This window comes from Magallana gigas, chromosome 6, assembly GCF_963853765.1.
Source record: "Magallana gigas chromosome 6, xbMagGiga1.1, whole genome shotgun sequence".
Classification (NCBI taxonomy): domain Eukaryota; kingdom Metazoa; phylum Mollusca; class Bivalvia; order Ostreida; family Ostreidae; genus Magallana; species Magallana gigas.
The window spans coordinates 3,642,933-3,665,920 of record NC_088858.1 but is presented as its reverse complement, the minus strand read 5'-3'; the positions used below and the strand labels follow the sequence as shown (position 1 = coordinate 3,665,920).

At 34.8% G+C, this 22,988-nt stretch overlaps 2 protein-coding genes across 7 annotated transcripts; both read left to right on the top strand.

Moving 5' to 3' along the window:
- The first annotated feature begins 6,843 nt into the window (after positions 1 to 6,843).
- Positions 6,844 to 10,858, top strand: LOC105346149 (cholecystokinin receptor type A). 6 transcript variants are annotated; one of them, XM_066088355.1, is made up of 3 exons: positions 6,844 to 8,955; positions 9,532 to 9,608; positions 9,874 to 10,858. In XM_066088355.1, exon 1 carries the CDS (start codon positions 7,581 to 7,583, stop codon positions 8,691 to 8,693), a length of 1,113 nt encoding a protein of 370 aa, XP_065944427.1. In that variant the 5' UTR covers positions 6,844 to 7,580; the 3' UTR covers positions 8,694 to 8,955; positions 9,532 to 9,608; positions 9,874 to 10,858. The 6 variants fall into 6 exon arrangements, with proteins under 6 accessions (XP_065944427.1, XP_065944426.1, XP_065944425.1 ...); XM_066088354.1 differs by having other exon boundaries at positions 9,532 to 9,644; XM_066088353.1 differs by having other exon boundaries at positions 9,532 to 10,858.
- A 741-nt stretch (positions 10,859 to 11,599) lies between these two features.
- Positions 11,600 to 22,488, top strand: LOC105346151 (uncharacterized). The gene is made up of 2 exons (XM_034468760.2): positions 11,600 to 11,759; positions 19,919 to 22,488. The coding sequence occupies exon 2, from the start codon at positions 20,086 to 20,088 to the stop codon at positions 21,376 to 21,378; it is 1,293 nt and encodes a 430-aa protein (XP_034324651.2). The 5' UTR covers positions 11,600 to 11,759; positions 19,919 to 20,085; the 3' UTR covers positions 21,379 to 22,488.
- Positions 22,489 to 22,988: the final 500 nt, after the last annotated feature.

Sequence of the window (22,988 nt, the reverse complement as noted above, 5' to 3'; positions counted from 1 at the left end):
TATCATTGACCAAAGTATTTTATGAGAGAGAGAGAGAGAGAGAGAGAGAGAGAGAGAGAGAGAGAGAGATTTCATGCATCAACTATATAGCTTTATTGTGATTTGTGATATGTCTGGTTCATACCTTTGCTACACTATACTATGCTACGCTAAAGAGCCCGTTTCACAAAGATTTCCGAAGATGTTTCCAAAGATAGAACTTAAGACCGATTCTATGTAAGAATCAAAATTCGATGGCCACGCACAGTCACGGATTTTCTTAATACTTGACAATTTGATAGACTTTGGTGAGTCAACAAGCCTAACACCATTTGTTTGTTGCTATGTGGTCCCGTTGCCATGGTAACCGAGTGTAAAGATGTAAGGTCAGACGACACGTTCCTCGAGAATCTTTTTTGTACCTCCTCGTAATAAAGAGTTCCAATAAAAAATATTAATTTTATAATTACTTAAAAAATGATCAAAATTTACTTGGATTTGGTTATATGTCTAGATAATTGAGTGGTTCGAACCGTGGCCGCTCAATGCCAGAAGCGTATAGATTCTAGAGGTCGTGAGTTCAAAGCCCCGCCACGGCGGAGATATAGTTCTAATATAGTGAATTTCGCTGTGCTGTAGATGTATTTATTTTTATATCAGCAATTCAATTGTATTTTCAAGAAGATTATATAGGATATTGCATACTCTAGTATTTTGCAGAAATGCCTGGTAAGGTACCCTAATTTTTTGCAAGAAAGCTTGTCAAAGTATTAGTAAACCATAAACAAATTCCTGGAAAAAGTTATCTAAAATTGAGGAACGTGTCGTTATATTTATATTGAGTAATGTGCAGAACTTGGGGTTTTCAGGGTAGAATATATTATTAAAAATAGTTTTCAAAAGAAAGAAAAAAATTCATAGAGAAACACATATTTTTATAACGTTTCCATGGTTACCTAACAGAAATTTTAAAATCTGTTTTCTTCAGTTAATTTGAATAAAAAGTGCAAATCTTGGATTTTTAAACACCATTATGATTGTGCAATTAAGAATTTAAATATGAAAATTGAGAACCGTTGCTATGGTAACAAGCCTAAAAATAAGGAAAATTATAATATTTTTAGGCATCTTTGAGTAAATATTATTCCCTTTGAATAAATATATAAAATCAAATGGTGAGAAAAAATAAGGTATGTCCTTAACTTTAATGACAGTTGGAAAAAATCTTAAATTTTCTCAAAATAACTGCCGTTGCTATGGACTTTTCAAAAAGTAAGAATTTCTGTGTGATTTTTTACGCAACTTAATTCTCTGTTGCTTAACAAAGCTTTTTGTGGTATATAATGAAAATTTAGATATATTTTTACAAGTTCCAACTAAAACAATTGCAAAAAAATGCTAAAATTGGGAATTAAAGCATATCAAAATCATCTTCATTTTCTTAGTTTTTCCTATTTTTTTTACCTTATTGCCATTGCAACGGATGTCAATTTTCATAATTAAATATATATAGCATGGACATTGATATGGATGTAAAAATTTAAGAGTTTCTTATTTTTGCTTATTAAAAACCCGCAAAAAACTGATTTCAAAAATTTGTAACGGTTTCCATGGTAACATTTTAAAAGTATTGGTTTCTCCATCAATTTTCTGATATAATTAAATAATTGAAACTAGGACAAAGGCTGTTTTATGTCTTTGGTATTTTACATTAGTGGGCAAAACCTTCTAATGGACATTTTCGGTTGGGTGAACATTTACTACGACTTGCAATAATCGATAAACTGTATGGAACCTAAAAACACTAAAATTTTGCATGTATTTCGCATAAATGTTTTTGACATGCTGCACTTTTTCAATATGGCAAATAAATAATGTTTTCATGTCCAAGTTCATAATCATACACTAAAAGCCAATTGAATTTAGATAAAAATTACAACACAAAAACATTTTATTCTATTGAAAGCTACATGTACATGTATATGTAACAAGGCTAACTGCTTTCTTCATCGGAACTAACTCCCAGTGGAGTGAAGTGGAAGAGATGTTTGTCTATAATTCTGTACACACATGTACATGTATTCATTTTATGAAATAACTGGCAAAATTCACGATTCGTTCGTTGATATTGTTCGTGATTTGTTTGAGTTTAAAAGCGATGCAATCCCAGCACGTCACCTGATTACGTCCAACAACAGACACTGCTCTTCTTAATTTGGTTGAGATGTTACTCTACATATCATATGCTATCATCTTTATTTAAGATTAGCGTAACAACAGTGAAAGAGGAACTATCATATCTTATCGAGTTATATCATGTGTATTATTTCCAATTTGTATCTTGGCCAACCATAAACAAATGGGGGCAGATATTAATTGTTTGGCAAAATTGTCACAGCAGTAGGTGCAATAGATGGAACATCCTTTAAAATATACAGACCAAAGGCAGAACCCTAAGAACTTTATCATTCGGGTTATAGACATTTTCATGCTATTCACGCACAGATTGTACATGCACTGACAATTTGTGTAAAATACGGCATATTAGGTGTGGATTTCCAGGTCCAAATGATGCCAAGCAGTACGCCCTCCTACCTAACTTTGTCGGAAGAGAACTCCCCTTTCCTGAGGACTGCGTTTTACTTGCCGATAAAATTTACTCAAATAGTTATCCAATTGGGACTTTGTTCACTGAACAGCAAATAAACAGAGAAACACCACAGGTTAGACGAAAATACAACAGAATTATATCATCGAACAGAGGTCAACCGCAAAACTGAAAGCCTATGAAACAATATGTTATTATTGTTCCCTTGTTTTATTTTTGGGGGGGGGGGGGGGGGGCATTGCTGTCTATGTGTGTGCAAAATACTTAAGGTATATAAAGTTGTCATAAAATCTAAATGATTCATTTCATATACATATACCTATAGCAAGGCCAGACTTAATACATTTTTTTGCGGTATACAACGAGCGCATTGTTGGTGTAAGAATGTTATCGCCATATATTTCGTGAAACTGTTGTCATATCGTAAATTTTGAATTTACCGGGTGGCAGTAAATACAAAATTTAGAAGTTGTCATAATTTAAATTTTGTATATACTACCACCCGGTTAATGCAAAATTTACAAGACACTATACACTTTTAGTGAGACGTGCACTCCATACTGACAGATCGAAGTCGCTGTTTAGTAAATGTTCATCCAACCGAAAATGTCCAATATGGCTTCAAAGTAGGTAAGTTTTGCTATTTTTCCATCTTTAGCCTCGATTACTATGGCAACGGTTACCCCTAGCAACCAACTTTTAGTGGTTTTTTGTGTTTTAAGATATTCCTAAGATAGAACTTAAGATATTCCATAAGATATAACTTAGGAAGTTCCTAAGATTTAGATTTTTCATAGCTGTTTCACAAAACTTTCTTTGCAATGACTTTTGTAAGCCACGGTCATATTATATTGTTAGTACACACCCATCATGTAAACTCTTTTCAATATGACACAAATGTTAACTTTGTAGGTGAATGTAAAAATTCATTTCCTTATTCACCTAGAAAAAAATTAGAAAAGTAAAATGTGTAAATAGAGTATCAACAGTGTAGTCTCTATGGCTATGCACTAAAATTTTGTATAAACAAAGTTCACATGCATATACGAGTAATAAACTCGAATATTTTTTTTTAAACGGTACTTTTTGAATTTGAGAGAGAATGCGTTGATGGTAGTATCTTTTTTGTTTTTTGCTGCTTGTACATATATTTATTTATTTCAAATATTATTCGGATATGACCGCTTAAATCAGATAAAAACATTAGTCCCAACTAAAACTCCTGTTATTCTTTATAAATAATCGAGTGCATTTTTTGTCTACTTGGTCCATTATAAATAGCCATTAACATATACAGATATTCTAATTCCTAAATTACAATGTTAGTTGAGATATTCAATTTATATCATTTTACTATAGCATACCGCATATTCCAAATGGAATACAATGGTCACATTCAGTGACAAGTAGGATTTAGAATGGCGATATGTGAAACTTTTGAACTATGCTCAAAGTAATGCGTGCTTTCTTGTAATAGTTGATATAAAAATAGGATATTTTTAATTTACAAAAAGAAAACATTGCAAATAAATGCATATTGGCTGATAGAGGAAGCGAGGATAAAAGGAAAACATTTCTGAACAAAACAGTATTCACATTGAGAATTCAGCATCGACATCCCTAAACCACTTCCCGGTCACCCCTACCCCTCCCTAACAAAAAATCAAATGACCCCCCCCCCCCAAAAAAACAAACAAACAAAAAAACACCTATAATTTCTCCCGAAAAAGAAAACCCTATTTCGTGTATGGATATAGGACAAATCATCCAGTCATTCTGTAATTGATTATCTATTTAGTATCTATTCCTCTTTTTAACAAACTGCTTAGAGGATCAATGATTCTCGGGCATGTATAATTCAATATTTATCATTGCACTTGCTATACCTATACCCGCTATACAAATACGCGTGCGACCAGATAATATAAAAAAATTGTAAAAAAATTTGTAACTGTGCAAATGGTATAATTAATAAATTTTGGTATATAAAGGCAAATGTTTAATTCTACACCAAAGAAATTAATTTAAGAAATATATGTATATTTTGATAGTTAGACAGTCTAAAAAGTAAAGTGAAAAAAGGTCTTAATAATATGTGTATTCTAGTATTTTTGTTCAACTTTAATGTGGATATAATTTGTTTCAGTGTGACATAAACAGTCACCACGTTAAGTTTGTTCCTAAGACATCGATTTACCTTTCTTATGGTTAAGACATAACTTGAGAATTTCATAAGATACGACTGGAATAGTGAAACGGATAAGTAATGAACTTATGAAAAGTTTTTAGTCCTAAGTATGCTTTGTGAAACGGGCCCCTGGGACAATTGCAGTGTGCTTGCACTCAACACTGAGAATGCTTTCTCAAAATATGAAAAAGGGGTCTACTTCAATACGTTAAACCCAAAGTATGAAATACTGACCATTTGAAAGTTAGGAAAGGGTGTTTCTTTCTTTTTTTTGTTAGGAAAATATTTAGCGACACCCCACTCAGCCACTTAAAAATCTTAGTCCAGAAATATAATTATCTAATACCTTTTCCTTTATAATTGCAACTCTCAAAATTCCACCGATAGAAGTTTAAGAAATTGAAGTATTTCTCAAAGAAAAAAATGAAAGATAGAAATAAAAAAATATTTAAGTGCTCAAGACAAACCTGAAATTGAGCCCATTGTCGCTTCTGAACGGATGGGTTTCAGATTTAGTTTGAATGTCTTGTGGTCCCATAAAAAATGAAGACATTTCCACAATAAAGATTATGTCCATTTGCTGCTGATAAGTTTACAACCTTTCGTTTAAATACCTCTCAATGCGCCCCTTTTTCTCCATTTGCAGGAATCATCTGTTATAATACACTGTAAAATCTTTCTAATAACCAAAGCTTCTTTAATATAGAAATGTTGCTAAAGTGCGCTCTGTAAAATAAAGAAAGAATAAAAACTTGCTGTTTTTTTAATACAGAAGTTAAATCACGTGGTTGGATGTCAGATTCGTTTACCTGCAAAAAGTGCTTGCTTCGATATATCTGAAAAGGAAATGTCCCGATTTAAGAAGGAGTTAACATCGGTGTTACTTATTTTCATCAACATTGACAGTTGTTAAGATATAGAATGTTACAGTAAATGTGTACATTTACAACCTGCAAGTTTAGAAACTACAGTATTCTGAATTTGTTTAAACCAGAGCTTTGTTGCATTACCGATTCCAGATTTTATTGTAAGGACGACATACCCAGAGCTAGAAAATATGGGAGGAAATAGTTTTGCATATACTGACACGGGAAGGATATTGTGCGAAATACCATCTGTTGTGAGATTAGATCTGAGCTTGAACATGATAATTTTATATGAATGCATTGAAATTCATTAGAAATTGGATGAAAAATAGTGGCCAATTATTGGAATTCCTAGATCGATGTATCTCAGTGTTTTGCTACATATGATTGCAATTGATAGAAGTATCTTGACAAGTACAATCACAGGAGTTTTCACAATGAAGTCCCACTCATTTAGAGAGAAAGTCGATTTAATTCACCAGTGTTAAACATTACACTAAACAGTAGAAAGTTGGAAGAAGAAACAAATTGCTTAGTCTGTTTCACAAAACAGTAACTAAATGTGTCATTGACAATGTAAATGTTTAAAGGGGCATGGTCACGATTTTGATCAAATTCTATTTTTATGTTTTTATTATTTACCATGCTTTAGAAATGCGTTTCGAATGATCAAATAAAATTTGAGAATCATTCGCAGAGTTATAAGCAAGATACAGAACTCACAATTCTTTGTCATGTAAACAAGGTTTGTGCCCTGTTTTTGTTTACATAGGTTCAATATACCAGCAAAAAATCCTTTTCCAGCTTATTTGTCCATCTTTTTATTTATTCTAAGCATAGATAAACAAGTCCTAACGTTTAACACATTCGTTTTAGGTTTACAACTGAAATTTTTACTTCAACGTTCAAAATGTAAACAAACGCTTTGTTTACATGGCGAAGAATTCCATTCTCTGTAACTCGCCTATAAATCAACAAATGACACTCCAATTTCGGTTGACTATTTAAAATGCCTTTCTGAGGCATCGTAGATATTAAAATCGGAAAAATCATTTTTGACCAAAATCGTGACCATGCCCCTTTAAATCTTTCGTCAATTATTAGAATACAATAGAACAAAATCAAGCAGAGCAAATAATTTATTGATTCTTTGAGATGAAGTTCAACATGATGAATTAAACAATATATATTGGTTGCTACAGATGTTGCCCGACTTAGCTGTCTGATACACGGATGTCGTCTGCCAGCGATTGACATGTTTACAACACAATTTAATGAAGACTCTCAACCTGACATCAACAACCAGGGGTCGTAGGTCAAGTTCTGTGACCTTGTGACTGCCAGACAATACTTATTGGATGTAAGTAAGTAGATGATGAAACGAAACAAACAAAACTACGTGTCACGTGAGTCCACCAAGAACGACTGTGTCCAATAACAATGGCGCAAGACAATAAGTATTTAATGGACCCCTATTGAGTTAACAGAAAATCACAGAAGAATTTAACACTATTAATGCCCATGTACAAACAAACGAGTATGATCAATTTCATCAATCTTTGCTATGGAAAATAATTTTTAAAACCTTGTTGCATTAGCGGCCTGTGGTATCGATCTGTTCACATGACAATCGACACTATACCCATTCGCTCCCTGTGCGGCATTGGGTCGAGCGCCTACAGTGATGAGAACAAAGCTTCATCAAAGAAAAGAGGAAATGATGCAAACTTTGCTGAAAAATTAAAAGATAATCGTGAAGTTGTCTACTTTATTTTGTGCATCTGGATTCATTTGTCTTCGCAGCTGTTAGTTGACAGAGCAAATGTTTAACATCTCAAGTAAAATGATCCATGTTTAAAGGATTCAGTGCCACCGAATCGGAGCTCCCCACAGATTATTTGATAAAAACAATTCGAAACGTTGTTTAGGACATCTCAAAATGGAAGATAATACTACGTCATTAATAACGCTTGATTACGTCATCCAGCATAAACTACAGGAGAACATCGCAGCTATTGTGTTCACGTGCGTGTTATTATTGATAGGGATCCCGGGAAACTCTCTCGTCTGCTACGTGTACCTCCGCTGGAAAGAAAAAGGCTCGTCAAAGGTTTTTATCTTATCTTTAGCAATCGTTGATCTTTTTAATTGTCTCATTACCATGCCAACAGAACTCGCCATGATGACAAATCCTATGAATTTTGATTTCAATATTATTTGTAAACTATCTCGGTTTTTTACCTATCTGTGCAACACTTTCGCTGCGCTCATCATGGTTGTCATTGCTATAGACAGATACCAAAGGATCTGTAGCAGCAGCAAAAGGGGCATGAGTGTCCGTCATGCAAACATTGGGATTGTCATTTGCCTCGTAGTTTCTATATTTAGCACTTGGCCTGCCCTGGTCATGTATGGAACTTTTACCACCGTGTTGGACACCAACGTTTTCGCTAAGAACTGCTTGGTTGAGAACAGGTTCCTGAACTCGCCATTTGTTCTCTCTTATTTTGCTTTTCATAGCATTGCAACCATCACAATTTTTACTGTAATATCAGTGTTATATTCGTTTATTGGAATCGCAGTGTACAAACGATGGAAGTTTCGAAAGCAGTATATGTCCAACTCCAAGGACGTTCTTGTTCGACTGTCAAGGACAAATAATTCTCAAAATAATTTGACCTCCCGAGAAAGTACGACCGTGGACTCGCTATCTGTGATCAGGAACGTGAAGATTAAAGACGTACACACACCGCCGGGTATCCCAAAACTCAGACTGGAGAAGACAACCTTGATGTTGTTTATTGTGACCTTGGCCTACATTCTGAGCTTCCTCCCTTTCCTGTCATTGGCCATTCACCGATCTGTTCATCCCGGGGAGTGGGAACACATATCATACGGGGGTGAAGTGGTGTATCAGGTGTTCCTCAGATCGTATCTCATTAACTCATGTGCTAACCCGATCATCTACTCGTTCTTTAACTCACTTTTCCGGAGAGAGTGTGAAAAGATGTGTTGTCCGAGAAGAAGGGTGATCGCTACGTCACTGTCATGAGACATCAATCTGTGAAGCTTGCTGAACCATGGTTCAACCACAACACACTACATCACATATTGACAATTGCACAAAATTATCATCTTTAAAAAAAATAGTTGAAACGTGTTTTTTTTATTTTTGACGAAGTCTTTGACTGACTAGAGTGATTTCTTTAAGTGGCATGACTATATTTGTAATCACCAAGGCTGTGCAGACAAATTGAATACCGCGTTAGCTGCACCGATTGGTGTGTTATAGGACCGACAACATCCAAAAATAGGTATTCAATGCTTATAATTATATTCATATTGATGTTTATTTGCATTAAGTATTTGTGTATTATCACTTTAAAGCCTTTATATACGCCCTTAGTAAGGGATATGAAACATACACGGAACAGCAATATAAACATGTTATTTAGTTCGATTCCGCGACAAAAAATTTAGTGCCAGAAACTTTGTAGGGAAAAATCCTTTGTTTAAAAACGAGTAGATATATGATTAAATGATTATTTTTCCTCATATTGGGAATGTAAGGTTTCATTTAATCTTACAATAATAAATGTGATGGCGTTTATACCTGTGGTCATGGTGCATGGATAGGCTAAGAGTATTAATATGGAATTTGAACGTCGCAGATTTCCAATGCAAACATAAGGGGAAATATACACTGAATGTAAATATCTAATGTTTAAAGATATTTAAATAAACATGATAGTGTGATTATAGTTTTCAGTATACAAGTATGTTGATCATTCTAGACACTTAAAATGTGCGACCTGGGACTGGTTTGATAGATGACATTTAGTAACTGTAAAATCGATCATGGAATTGTGACTTTTTTGTTATCATTTGAGAACTACAATCATGAGACTCCATAATCAGTCGCCTGTATTTGATGATTGAACTGAAGAACTCTTCCTGAATTAATGTGGTAAGCGGATGATCAGGGTTGTCATTACTCCCAAAGGTAATAGTTAATGATCCTTTTGTGTACTAAACCTCAAGATGGAATTTTATCGAGATAATCTCATACATAAAAGACAAATGTCCTATATACATAGCCACTATATGCAATGAAATAAAAAGTATCACAAGTTTAGAAAAGAAAAATGAAGATTAAATATTTTGATAGTAAACCCGAGCTTACGAAGCTTGCCTGAAAATTTGTAATTCGGTTTTGTGTAGTTCCATTGTAGCTAGTCAAGGTCAGATGAAAGGTTCCATGTCTATGTTGCCACCAAACATAGGGGCCGGGTCCCTCTGAAGTATTGGATAACTCTTGTATTAATTTCCCAAGAGTGACCAGGGTCCACAGAATGACAAATGTTCTATATATCATCGACTCTTAGTGCCCGCGGACAACCCTGTCTGTCCCAGGGTGTTCAGGTAGGCTCGATATACGAAGTCCACCCTACCACAGTTTACAAGTCCAATTCATTAAAATGATGTGCTTTCTTTGTGTGAGCGTTTTGCAGTTAATCGAAAGACATTGCTCAACACAAATTAAATTTCCTCCTTCTGTATTTCTAAATGGCATATTAATTATATATATTGAAAGAGTACATATCATGCCATGATCAAATTACTCTGAAAAACGAATCAGTATCGATTATGGATGCTTTCCATTTTGATTATTCACTGCCATAATGCATGAAAATTTAATTATAGGTTATCAATTGAACATACAACCATCTTAGTTTGACAAATACAACCCCAAAATACAATTGCCAGATGTTTTAAATTTCTACGAGAGAATTTCCAATAATCCATCTTGGTCAATCCAACTACGTTCTATTGGCTGTTTGAATGGAAGTGGAAATGTTATATCTTGTACTCACTGTAAGATTTATTGGCCATTATTTGCCAGAAAAGCACGTGACTGATACTTGATGAAAGTAAACCATTTCACTTCCAAAATCATCTTACCTGCTTTACTGCAAGATGTAACACATGATTTTATATGAACTATGAGAAATCTTACCACGAACACAATCCAGATATTATTACCATTCTTGAGATTTTGATCGATTAAGTACACTGAGATGAAATAATATCCATCTGATACAAGAATCTTTTATATGATAGTTTGTATCGGGATCAGATCATTTTTAAAAATGAAATAATAAAGAGGGACATTGTACTTAATATAATTTTTTTCTTGAAATAAACATATTTATACATCGTGGTCGTCTTTTTTTTTTTTACCTAGAAAAGCAATGGAACAATACCATGGTACCCCCTCCCCCAAGTACTACTCATAAAAGGAATAATACTAGTAAGCCAAGTTAAATAAAAGCAAAAACATAAGCAAAGCATGTAAAAGCAATACAAATCAGTTCGAACAAATATTAACCCCTATCAAAACATAAACAACAACAACGACAACATTCATCTCAATCCACGTCTAAATTCTGTTCCAAAATATTTCGGGGCAATCGGGTTTTGGAACGTTTTTGGCAGTTCGCTATTCGCAATTTAAAATTGAACTGCATTCTAGAACGCAGTTCGCAATTCAAAATTTCTAAGCCTGAAATTTTCAGGGTCATCTACTAGTGGTAAACCACTGGCACTGTGAAAATATGGTGATGTGGTCATCTCTAGTTTTTTAGATATGGGTCCCTTCTCAGAACTATTCATTATAATGGAATTTTAAACATCGGGCTCGGAAACATTGAGGGCCCCTACCCTGGAGGCTGAAATTTTCAGGGTCATCTTCTAGTGGTTAACCACTACCACTGTCAAATATAATTATGTGGCCATCTCTAGTTTTTGAGATTCAGGTCCCTATTTATAGTACACTATTCATTATAATGTGATTTTAAACATCGGCCTCGAAAACATCGAGGGCCCCATATCTGGAATATGAAATTTCCAGGGTCATGATAATTAAAAAAAAATGTTTACAGCGAGAAAACACGGGGAGTGGGGCCAGTCCCCCCATCGGCCCATCCTGATGCTTCGTGCCTTTGTTTCAGTTGAATCATACACCAAAATATTTTTAGTTATATAATGAGGACATTACCGCTGTCCTTGGCCTTATTTCATGTGCTCATGCACACTGTGACAGTACGCAGAATTTAGGGTAAGTTTAATTTTATAACAATGCATGTATCTTAGATGTACAGTTTTGTAAACATAAGTGTCCTTTGTGGACGGTATATGATTTTTATGTGTGCATGAAAAGAAATTCGAGATGTGTGCGCGCTTGCACACACCAGTTTATTTCGCTGTTGGGTGTCTTTGTTTATTTAGAAATACACTGTAGTTGATAATGATCCAAATCAGCTTTCCTAATATTTCTTCCACAGGGGCTTGGTTGTTGGATAGTGAATTTCTTAATTATTTGTTCCCGAAGAAAAAATTGATTTAAATTGGTAATCTTATGTATATTTCTATGTAGTTTACTTTTGAGTGACGTAAATTCTCTATATAATCACTGAGATGTTCCGAAAATGTATGATAAATCTAGAGATATCAAAAATTCCGCGAAAAGATATTCCTCTTGGTTTATCCAAAGCTTTCGGATCTCCTCAGTGATTACATGGAGAGTTTGCATCAACTTCCGTTGCTTTCGATAAGTTTGGCGAGTATCTAGTACATTTCGGAACGATGTGTTTATTATGCAGCGTACGTATGTAGTCAGACGATAGGAATAAGTAATTTTAACATTTTCCAACCTAGATCTCGTCAGAAATCGTTGGAGAAACGGAAGAACTTGTTTAAAACATAGCTTGAAACGAGGACCCCCTATAAATCCAAGATGGCGAGTGTCGTCCCTTTACTTTTTTTAATGTACATTGAATACACCTTTTTTAACATGACTGAAACGGGGGCTTTCAGTGAATTTTTTTATTGCAATACACAGAAATATACATAAGATTACCAATTTAAATCAATTTTTTCTTCGGGAACAAATAATTAAGAAATTCACTATCCAACAACCAAGCCCCTGTGATTTCTTCTGGTTTAAGTATTGCATATGAGATGATAATCTTAAACATAGTTCAAAAAATTCTCTCTCTCTCTCTCTCTCTCTCTCTCTCTCTCTCTCTCTCTCTCTCTCTCTCTCTCTCTCTCTCTCTCTCTCTCTCTCTCTCTCTCTCTCTCTCTCTCTCTCTCATATACTTGTACATGAACGGGGCCAAAATGAATTTTTTTTTCTTCAAAGAATTGAATGAAATGGATTCCCACACCTTACTTATTGCTGACACCATGACGTCATCGACGTCATCTCCGAAACAGTGCAGGCAATGGGAGCTATCAATATTTTTCATAAAAAGATAACCCGCAATCGCAATTTCTCGGGCATTTCCGGCAAGCTCGGAAAAACACCTCGAATGTATTAACATCACCGGATGTTAGAATTTTATACAAAATGGAGTCGGCTAGACAGCCATGTGCATCGCTTCTGTGTTATATTTTAGGGTATATCGCTTACTTTAATGAAGTATAGCTCACATCACAACAGATGGTAAACAGTGTTGTATTTATATCAAGTTTTTTAAAAAGGGGGGTTGTCATGGACGCTTAGGTAATACATTCGAGGTGTTTTTCCGAGCTTGCCGGAAAGGCCCGAGAAGTTGCGATTGGATAACCCGATGCATGTTTATTGTGCCAACATTTATATTCGCAAATTATGGGATATGATAAGCAGTAAGCAAGACTTTTTAAGTATCAAGGACGTTCACCATGCACGTGTTTTAGAATAGATATGGGTTACCTTATAGACCAATCCACACTTTACAAAAGTTATGTTCCACACTTTACAAAAGTTATGTCCCTTGGCCGCCATCTTTGGGGAAAAACCCATATATTTCTCACAGTAGCCTTTGTAGTTTAGAGGGTTGTAACTTCATCATTTGGCATTAGGAATCCGTTTCCGCTGTGAAATTTATTGCCCCAAGTTGGGGCAACCCACACATCAAAGGAATACATTAAATTCCAAGAGTTTTCTTCACAGGACACCCAAATATTTGGTTGAATAAAGAAGGGAAAAGTTGTTTTTTCCCTTTTGACCTTTGGGTTGACCCCGCAAAGGGGAAAAACTTTTGCAAAGTGTGGATTGGTCTATACTAGTATCTAAGATATTCGACTTTTAAATTACCTTATTTTTTACTGTGTTCAGCCGATCTCTAAATTAAAATCACTATACATTGTACTTGATACGAAACAGGAGTATATAGCTCTTAATGTCCGTAACAAATACTGCTTCATGTACCAGTCTTACCTACTAGCAAATAGTGTACAAATTTGTGCTTAACAGAGTCTACACGAGTGGGATCAGAAATATGGTGCAGGTGTTGCATGACCGTTCTCTCATTAAAAAAAAGAAAAGGCACACACGATAGTACACAATAAATAAGTGAAAGAGATTGTGTGATAGCTAACAAACAATAATCATGAAAGTAATATAATTATGGTAATAAAATAAACGATATTATTATTTAAAGGTATATGTGGCGTATTTTTTCATGCTAAGAAATATTTGATTGACTTATTTATTTAAAAATGTTATATTAAGATAGATCTTTACAATACATTACGCAGTTTATATCAGTCGGGTTAAAAAGATATAGAAGTTAATAAAGAATTTTTATGATTATTTTCTGGCATGTCAACATATTTATCTTGCATGTCGACATATTTGATAGAAAAATAACTTGCATACAAGGGGCAGAGATATGCCAACATGCTAGTTGGATTTTTGTTTAAAAGAATTTTTACTGCAAAGCTGAAAGGGTCAAATAAAACCACGTGGTCTAAAATTTAAATTACAATAACATTCGCAGGGGTGTTACTGATTAAAAAAATATCTTAGTTTATTTATGCTGAATCCCAGTACGACTGAAATTGAGCTCAGAATATTCTATCTACTATAAACGTCTTTGACGAATCATCCTGTCATTCATCAGCGTACAGATGCCCATTGTCCTCTTCTCCCTTATGTTAATCCGTTCATTCCGATGTTATAACAGCTTTCAAGTATGTAATAGGTTTACATTATGTCAATTTAGCGTAGAAATTATGTAATCAATCATGCTCATATCAAATGGATTTTGAAAAAGCTCATAAATAAAAGCCTATAATTTAATTTGTTGCGTATGACATAAATATCGAAACTGGGTGTTACACCATTTCTCTTATATTGGTGAAGGATGGAATCCTTTGTTCTTTTTTATTCAGTGTAAAAAAAATGTAAGTAATCTCAATAAAATTTCAATTCTTTCGACAAGTTGGCCTTTGAAATTCCTGGTTTGGAAACAAATTTGAACTATATATGATGAGTTAATTTGGCCCCCATACTTCGCCATTTTTTAAGTGTTTCGGGTACAATAAAATGTTAACTAATTTTTTAGAAGAGTTGATATAAAGTATACTAGTATTTTTCATCTTTTTATTTGATTTATTTGCACTCTATGGCAGTATATGACGTCAGAAGTGACGCAATTTCTGTAATTCAATCAAAATCACCCAAAAATTTGACATTTTTCTTATCTATTTATGAATGGGAAATATAGAGGGCATGTTTGAACAAGGTAAATTTTTTTGTCCCTTATTAGTCTTGGCTAGATTAAAATATTTTGTTGGTTCAAGCGTGCGCTCTATGTTTTCGGAAGGAAAACCTGCTTGAAAACAAGCAGTTTTATGCTAAAAATGCAAAAATGGCGGGAAAGGTTGTCTTTACGGTGTCATATTTCTAAACGGTGGGCACTTGAACCAAAATGAATATTATGTAAACACATCACATACATATCTGTACTAAGAAAACTAAGAATTATAGTAAAATGATGATGTTCATTTTAGGGGGCCATTTTAGGCCCACATCATATATAGTCCTTAAAAATCTTTTCCTTTCTTTTCAATGAATATATTCTAACTTTGTTATTCTTTTTATCGTATTTTTTGTATCATTTGATAACCCGAATATCAAGTCTCTGAAAAACAAAATGGTATCATTATACTGTAAGACCAATATTCAAATGCATAAATTTAACCTTAAAGTAATATTATCGTATTCGAAAGATATTACCAGTAACCAACTCAGCTATAAGAAAACAAGTTGCTGTCCTTTCAAAAATGACTACAATACGTGGACCATATGCATGTGTTTCCAACGAAAACGTGAACGCCTTAAAATTATCAGAGATTCCACCCACTCTAGCCCCCTGCTTTTACCCACTAAATTTGTACGTTGTATTACGTATATGTATAGCCCTGACTTTTTAACTCAGAATCTAAAGGATTCATACTTCTAAAATAATTATGATCTATCTATGAATGAAGTTTGCATGTATAGTATCAGACATTCGGCGAATATACTATTTACGCACACATTACGATTTGCACTACTTTGTTAACTATGCAGTGACAGCTTTGTGTAAATTAATTTTATACTTTGGGGGGGGGAGGGTACCTATACTTCCAAAAAAAAAAAATACTTACCCAAATTTTTTTCCCCCCCAAATCATGAAATTCCTAATCCGTGTGTGGGGGGGGGGGGGGGCTAGTATGCTTCTGAATCTAACTTTTCAATCTTTCAAGGTAAATTTAGGAACAATACTCTATCCTGCGAGAAAAAGTGGGGGGGGGGGGGGGGGCTGAACCCTCTATCATGCTATGTTTCTAATGCTTAGGTATAACTTTGCAAAAAAGTGTGGGGGGGGGGGGGGGGGGGGGGGCTAAGCCCCCCCTAGCCCCCCCCGGTTCCGACGCCTATGCTTTGTTTCTGTACTGTTTACCGACAACTTTACAGCGCCTTTGAACCTATGCACACATATGGCATGAATCCCGATCCCGATTCAGATAAATGTGTGCTAGCCTTGTTCCCTGAGCTACCCATTACGCACAGGAACCAGGCTAGCTCATGCGCAGGTTGAATTTCCCCATAGTATCCGGTTTAACTTCGCTTATATATTTTCTGCGTTGACCTCAGGGTCCACGCAACGAGGCAATATTTCCAAATTGCCTCGTCTTGGTGGCGCGGGAAGTGTTACTTGCTTACCTAACCTTTAACTTTTACCTTTCAGAATAAATTTGCCTCTGATTGGGTAAACATTTCTCATGACGTTTTGCTTCATGAAAGCAGTTGCGTTTAATATTCAGTCAATAATGTGAATCTTGCTGGCGAAGGTTTTTATTTCACCATGCCATAAGCGTTATATACCAATAGTACGTAAACATACTTGCATTTTGAGATGACCCCTAAAAACATATGCTAGATATTCACGAAACTTATTAGCTACAATAGAGTTGGTTTTTATTACACTTAAGTAAGATGTGTGATTTTTTGGTGATGCATTTTGTTTATTAATAGTCTACGGTATGATAATTACACAAAAGTGCATCTTTGTTGTTCGCATAAACAAACTGGTCTTTTATAACGGGCCGCCAGGAGGCGGTCCTTTATTTGATAAACATTTAAATATTGTATCTGCGTTTCTGCCGGATAGTTGTTTTTTTTATAGAATTAAATAATGCTTATTTCTATGAACTGAAAGTAAATTTGCATTTAGAAATATGTTCAATGCCTTTTATAAAATATTACATATTTTTGTGTTACTCGTAAATGTTAAGTAGTCAAAGACTGCCTTGTTAGAGGCTTTTTTATCGAGACTATAATCTTTTCGGACAATTTCGGAGTTTTTCATTCTTTTCAAACTGCATAGTATGGTATTTCTGTGGGTGTCCCACATTTCAAGAGTGTAACGGGGTCGGTGTATATATACGGGACATACTAAAGACCCTGAAATTAATACTAAAGACCTGAATGAAATTTTATATAAATGATATATTTGAATATATGTGCTGCGTCAAATAAAAAGACTTTGTGTGTGTATTTATTATACATACATGTGGAATGTGGCAGAAAAACATCATACAATGACATTAAAACACAATGATATTAAAAAACTTCATGAATCCCCCCCCCCCCACTTTTTTATGAGTATGTAAACAAAATTAGAATGATGATAAGGAAATGAGTTCAATTGAAGTTATAGATTAATTGAAGATTTTGGAAAGTTGTTTTTTGGGGTTGCTGGTTTTTTTTTGCTTGTCAATATTTTTTGGATGAGTCTGCCTCCCCCCTCCTCGTCCAACCCCGTTCAAAAACGATGCTATTTACCTTGAAATGTACAATTTAATGTCTTCTCCATTACTTCATACTATGGTAATGACCGAACAATTACCGTTAGAAATGTAACCATTAACGATCTTTATTCTCAATAATAATAATAGTAAAATGTTAAATTTCAATACATGTTGCTGAAAATATATTAAAATTTACCATAAAAAAACGTACAACCAACTCGTTATTTTCCTTTTTGTGTTGTGTTTTTAGTACCTACTTCCGTTCCAGCTACACCCAATGGTATCAATAAGATGTTAAATTGATTGTGGTTAATTGGGACCATTAAGATAATATAGCATTGAATCATGATTTTTTGAAGTATACACTCTCATAACTGCAGCGGTGTGTGCATACAAATTGAGTAACGCGCGTTAGCGCGTTATGAAAATTTGTATGCACACACCGCTGCAGTTATGAGAGTGTATACTTCAAAAAATCATGATTTAATGCTTATATTTACATTTTTTTAACTTCTTGCCTTGTCTGCAAATGTGATTCATACCTTAAAATTCCTATCTTATCCTAAGGGTAAGTTAATATTAATGGAAGAGCCACAGTAACAGCCACAAGCGTGAACTTTGATTTTCGCTTGTGACGTTGCAGTTTACAGCGTTCAACGTTTGTGACGTCATAATAAAACTCGTCAATTTGACCTTTGACTACTTGTTGCATTTAGAGGCATTTAAACATCACGGAATTTAATGGAAAAACACAGTAGAATGTAAATATTTGTATTTTAAGACAAAGAATGTGTTGCAAAACAGTGGGACTATTCCTTAACGTGATAAGGGCCTTTAAATATCCGTATCGCTTGAGAGTCACATCTAAATATAGACACATTACGTAGACGACTATATTTGCATAGCGGGTATGTTCCCTACGGAGGCAAAATAAACAAACATTTTACGCGCATTTCTATCGAACACGGCAGCCACCAAATACAGTTAGAAAGATAACCATATACATGTTTTCTGTATTCGAATGTTAACATATCTCAATTTGATATCTACTGCCCAGAGTGTTTAAAATAGCATTCTTGAGATACATGAATAAATCTTATTCTGGCTCTTCAAAACCGTCAGAGTTGTAATTATAATCATCCATGTTTTTATAGTATCTAAATAAACGCTAAGTCTAGTAAAACAAGTACAAATTTTCCGTACAAATTTTCAGTAACCTATTCCTTCATCACCGATTCAAACTTTCCAAACTGTTGATTTTGTTTGCTTTTAACAACCTGTGCAAGTATAACTTTGAAATCAGCAGATCAGTTTATTTCATAAAAAGGGTGAACAATCAACTTTCTACATTGATGCATACTAAGTACATTGTTTTAAAATCTTTTGTTCAGAAGAAAATGTTTTTCAAGTTTATAACGCGGACAGTAATGTTGAAAACAAAATAAGCAGGCATGCAAACTATTACATTAACAAGAGTTTAAATAACTTGAATCTGACATTCTTAAATTATCTCTACACATTACCTTTCCATGCGATTAAAAGATATAAAATATAAAAAAAAATCCAACTTTTTCGGGATTCGAACCCAGTCAAAAATATATGACACGGTTTTAATCTATTCTAGCTGCGTTACCACTCGACTATCCTAGACATGACTTAAGATGGGAAAATTTAATACGTAGTTTTTAGATTTCAAAGCTATTAATGATTTTTTTCAAAAGTCAGATTTATTAAAAATATGCCTCTTTGAAACAAAAATCGGAAATGGCAGTTTTCAAGAAATTGTCTTACTCCAAACGTTAAGATTAAATTAATTTTGTTTCAAGGAGGCACTTTTTCACAATAATGAGGATTCCCCTTTTATATAGCGTGAATTCTGCCACATTTGTCTGTGTAACCATTTTCAAATTTATTTCATGGTCTTAAATAAGTTAGTACAAACTTTCCAAATAAAATTCTACACTGCTTTATGTATAACGATGCATGAAAAAAAAAGATTTACATCGAATTCTGTAACTTTGATTTTTCTATTTTATCTGCAACTCCTTTAGGGAAAATTAGCATAGGAATTGCAACATATTTTTCTCTTCATCTAGATTCATAAAAGCGCAAAATCGAAAGAAAGATGCTATATTCATATTTTTTTTTCAGATTCCGAAGAACGAAAATAAGCATGAAAACGTATTTGGACCGGTGCTTCTCAGTTGTCGTTCTTTTGTTTCTTCAATTTCTACGCGTCAGTACGCAACCTCGGAATCAACACTGCACGTTTCCCGACTTGGATCAAGAAAAGTTATGGCGCAGCGGAACTGAAGATCATGATTCTGCAAAAAATGTTTTTCAATGGAGATAGAATTAACTTCATGGGATATGAATTTCGAGCCGAGAGACGTTGTGACGAAATAATAGATCGTGAAAAGGCAATCTATTTTGTAGTTGAAGACCGGTTTTATGGTGACTGGAAAAAAGTATTTTATCTTTGCATGCAGTTTATAAAAAGGTCTGATTCTGTTGTTCAGATTCGAGAATCGATTTCGTCAACACTGAAAAGTAAAGAAAGTTGTTCTGAACAGAGTATGTTTTTGAACAGTCGTCCGTTTGTAAGATATCCTCTTGAGGATAATCCGTCAGTAAAATGTCCATTCTCTGGGGGTTATAATTTGAAATTTGCATACAAAATGAAGTCAATCTGTGGTTCTTCAGGCATACCACCTCGTTTAGAAAGTGAATGTGAAGGTGGCGACGGCGTTACGTTGGATTTCAGAACCAAGGAGTGTAAACTGGATAACGATTACAATCTGGAGGAAAATTTCCGATGCTTGGCCTCGTGGACAGACATAACAGCAGAAAATAACTACACCTACGTAGTTTTGGCCAATAATCGACGGTTTCCTGTGTGCATGAGGCTTGAGGGAAATTTATCCGATCTGAAACGAGCGTACATTTTTCGCGATGGTAAATGTGTCGTTCACGATGGGTATGTCTATTCGAAATCACCAGAAAATGTCGACTTGAACTTTGAAAAAATAGTCGTTTCGAATCTCTGTGAGAATGAATTTGACTACTGTACCCAAGAGCTTGCCTGTTCAAAGTACCAGAATTACTGCCACAAGTCATGTGGAAAATGCCATACCGAAACAAACGTCTGCTCTTTTCCTGAGTTTTTGATAGGCACATGGCACACTGATTTTAAAGGCGTATCAAGTGTAATAGATATATTTACAGACAACATACATTTGCCCGGCGAAGGCAACTTTAAATGTGTAGGGAAAGCCAACTCAACAGAGGATAACGCCTACAGATTAACTCTGCTTCATATCTTCGAAAATGGATGCTTTCCTCGAACGACGTGCTTTGAATACAAAAAGACATCTAAAATTAATGACCCTGCATTACAAATTCGGAAAAAGAGTCAAATGGCCAGTGTTTCCTCTGGACAAAATGATCGGCGATACCTGCCAAGACGTACTGTTAGACATACAGTATTCCGTTGCCATAAACGGGGCTCAAATAAATACAACCAACTGCCGACTTCCGGGCGATTTCGGATTCAAATCCGGTCACCTGTATATTCGGAATTCGAAAGGGCAGGATTACTGCATAGCGTATAATGAGTATAGTGTTGGCCGAAGTGACAAATTCAACATGGTGGACATCAACACAACAGAATCTATCAACGTGGAACACCTTTGTTTGTCATCGGAGAAGCGCGAAGACGGCAGCGTTTTTGTCATTACGACTTCTCTCTCTGACAGGTCTTACAAATGTTGGGGATTCATTGGCAAGGAGCAGTCGCGATGGATTGTCCAACTTAGTTTGGAAGACTGCAATGAACAAACTTTTGACTCGTTGCACAACGGTTATGCCACGCCACGGAATTCGTTTGTTGTAACAGAGGATCCGAAAAATGTTTGCACAGAGTCAATATCGGCGGGTAAAGTTGAAAGCGGTTCCTGTGCAAATTCCGCCATATTTTCTTTGTTTATGTCGTCATTATTAATCATAATGACCATTTGAATTTATGTAAAAATGTTTAAAAATATTGATCAATTGCTTGAGACCAAAGTCGCAGTGATCAACGAAAGACGAATGTTGCCATTTTTTTATTATTCAGACTTCCATATAGAAGCTTATATCTTAACATATATTAGACTACAGTGTATACACATCACACACCACATTATTAAAGACAGAGACATAAACACAGTCACTTAACTTAGATAAACATGCAAATCTACATAAAAGTGTATACACCAACAAACAGACATATATATGCACAGCACTGTCAAATATTTTGTTTAATTGGCGGTTTCTCCATAAAAGTTTGAATATTTTTTATATAGAGAGGGAAGGGATGGAAGAAGGTAAAGAGAGGGGAACACTAGTTAACAAAAAGTCATTTATCTAAAGACCACTGAAAGAGCTAAATAATATAAAATACAATACCAGTAAGAATAGACTTACATTTTATTAAGTTATGGCGTTGATTGGCTACAGTGGTTCTCATAATATTGCAACATATATACAACAGGACTGCCAAACAACTGGCTCGGCCCAACTACACCATTTCCATGTGTTGTCCCTGACGGGCAAGTAGCATGCTGGGTAAAACCGCAATCATGCTACCAACACAATGACAACAATAAACTTTATGTTAACCTGATAGGTATTAAATCTTTATATTAACTTTATGTTTTAATAAATTGATATTTTTTAAAGAATTAAGAGTTTATGTTATATTAAACCAACAATAACTTTTCAACACAACAACATTAGGACCCATTACTCTTCTTTCTCTAATTTCTTTGCATATTTTGTCTTGTAAGTGGGCTTGGAGTTGGTCAGCTGATAATAATTATTTGAAACACCAATATGCCTGGGGGTTGAAAATCTAGAGGGTCTTGTGAAATTAGCTCCATGTGGTCTAAAGCCTTGTTGATGTCCTGGCCTTGATGCTTGTCTTGGGCTGAATAGGACTGCCTATTTGACACATGTATGGACATAAGACAGTTATCACGCAGTCGACTGAAGTCCAAGACTTAGCAGGATACATTGCAATTTTAAACCGGAATTGTTCACCATACAACTTCCAACCTGCCGACCTATCAGCCCCTGTCCTAACATCATGCATATATTTCAGCATGTCTTGAAAATTGCTTACATGAACAGATGTAAATACACTAACAAAGATCAAAAATGCATCCGTCCATTTTTCAATGGA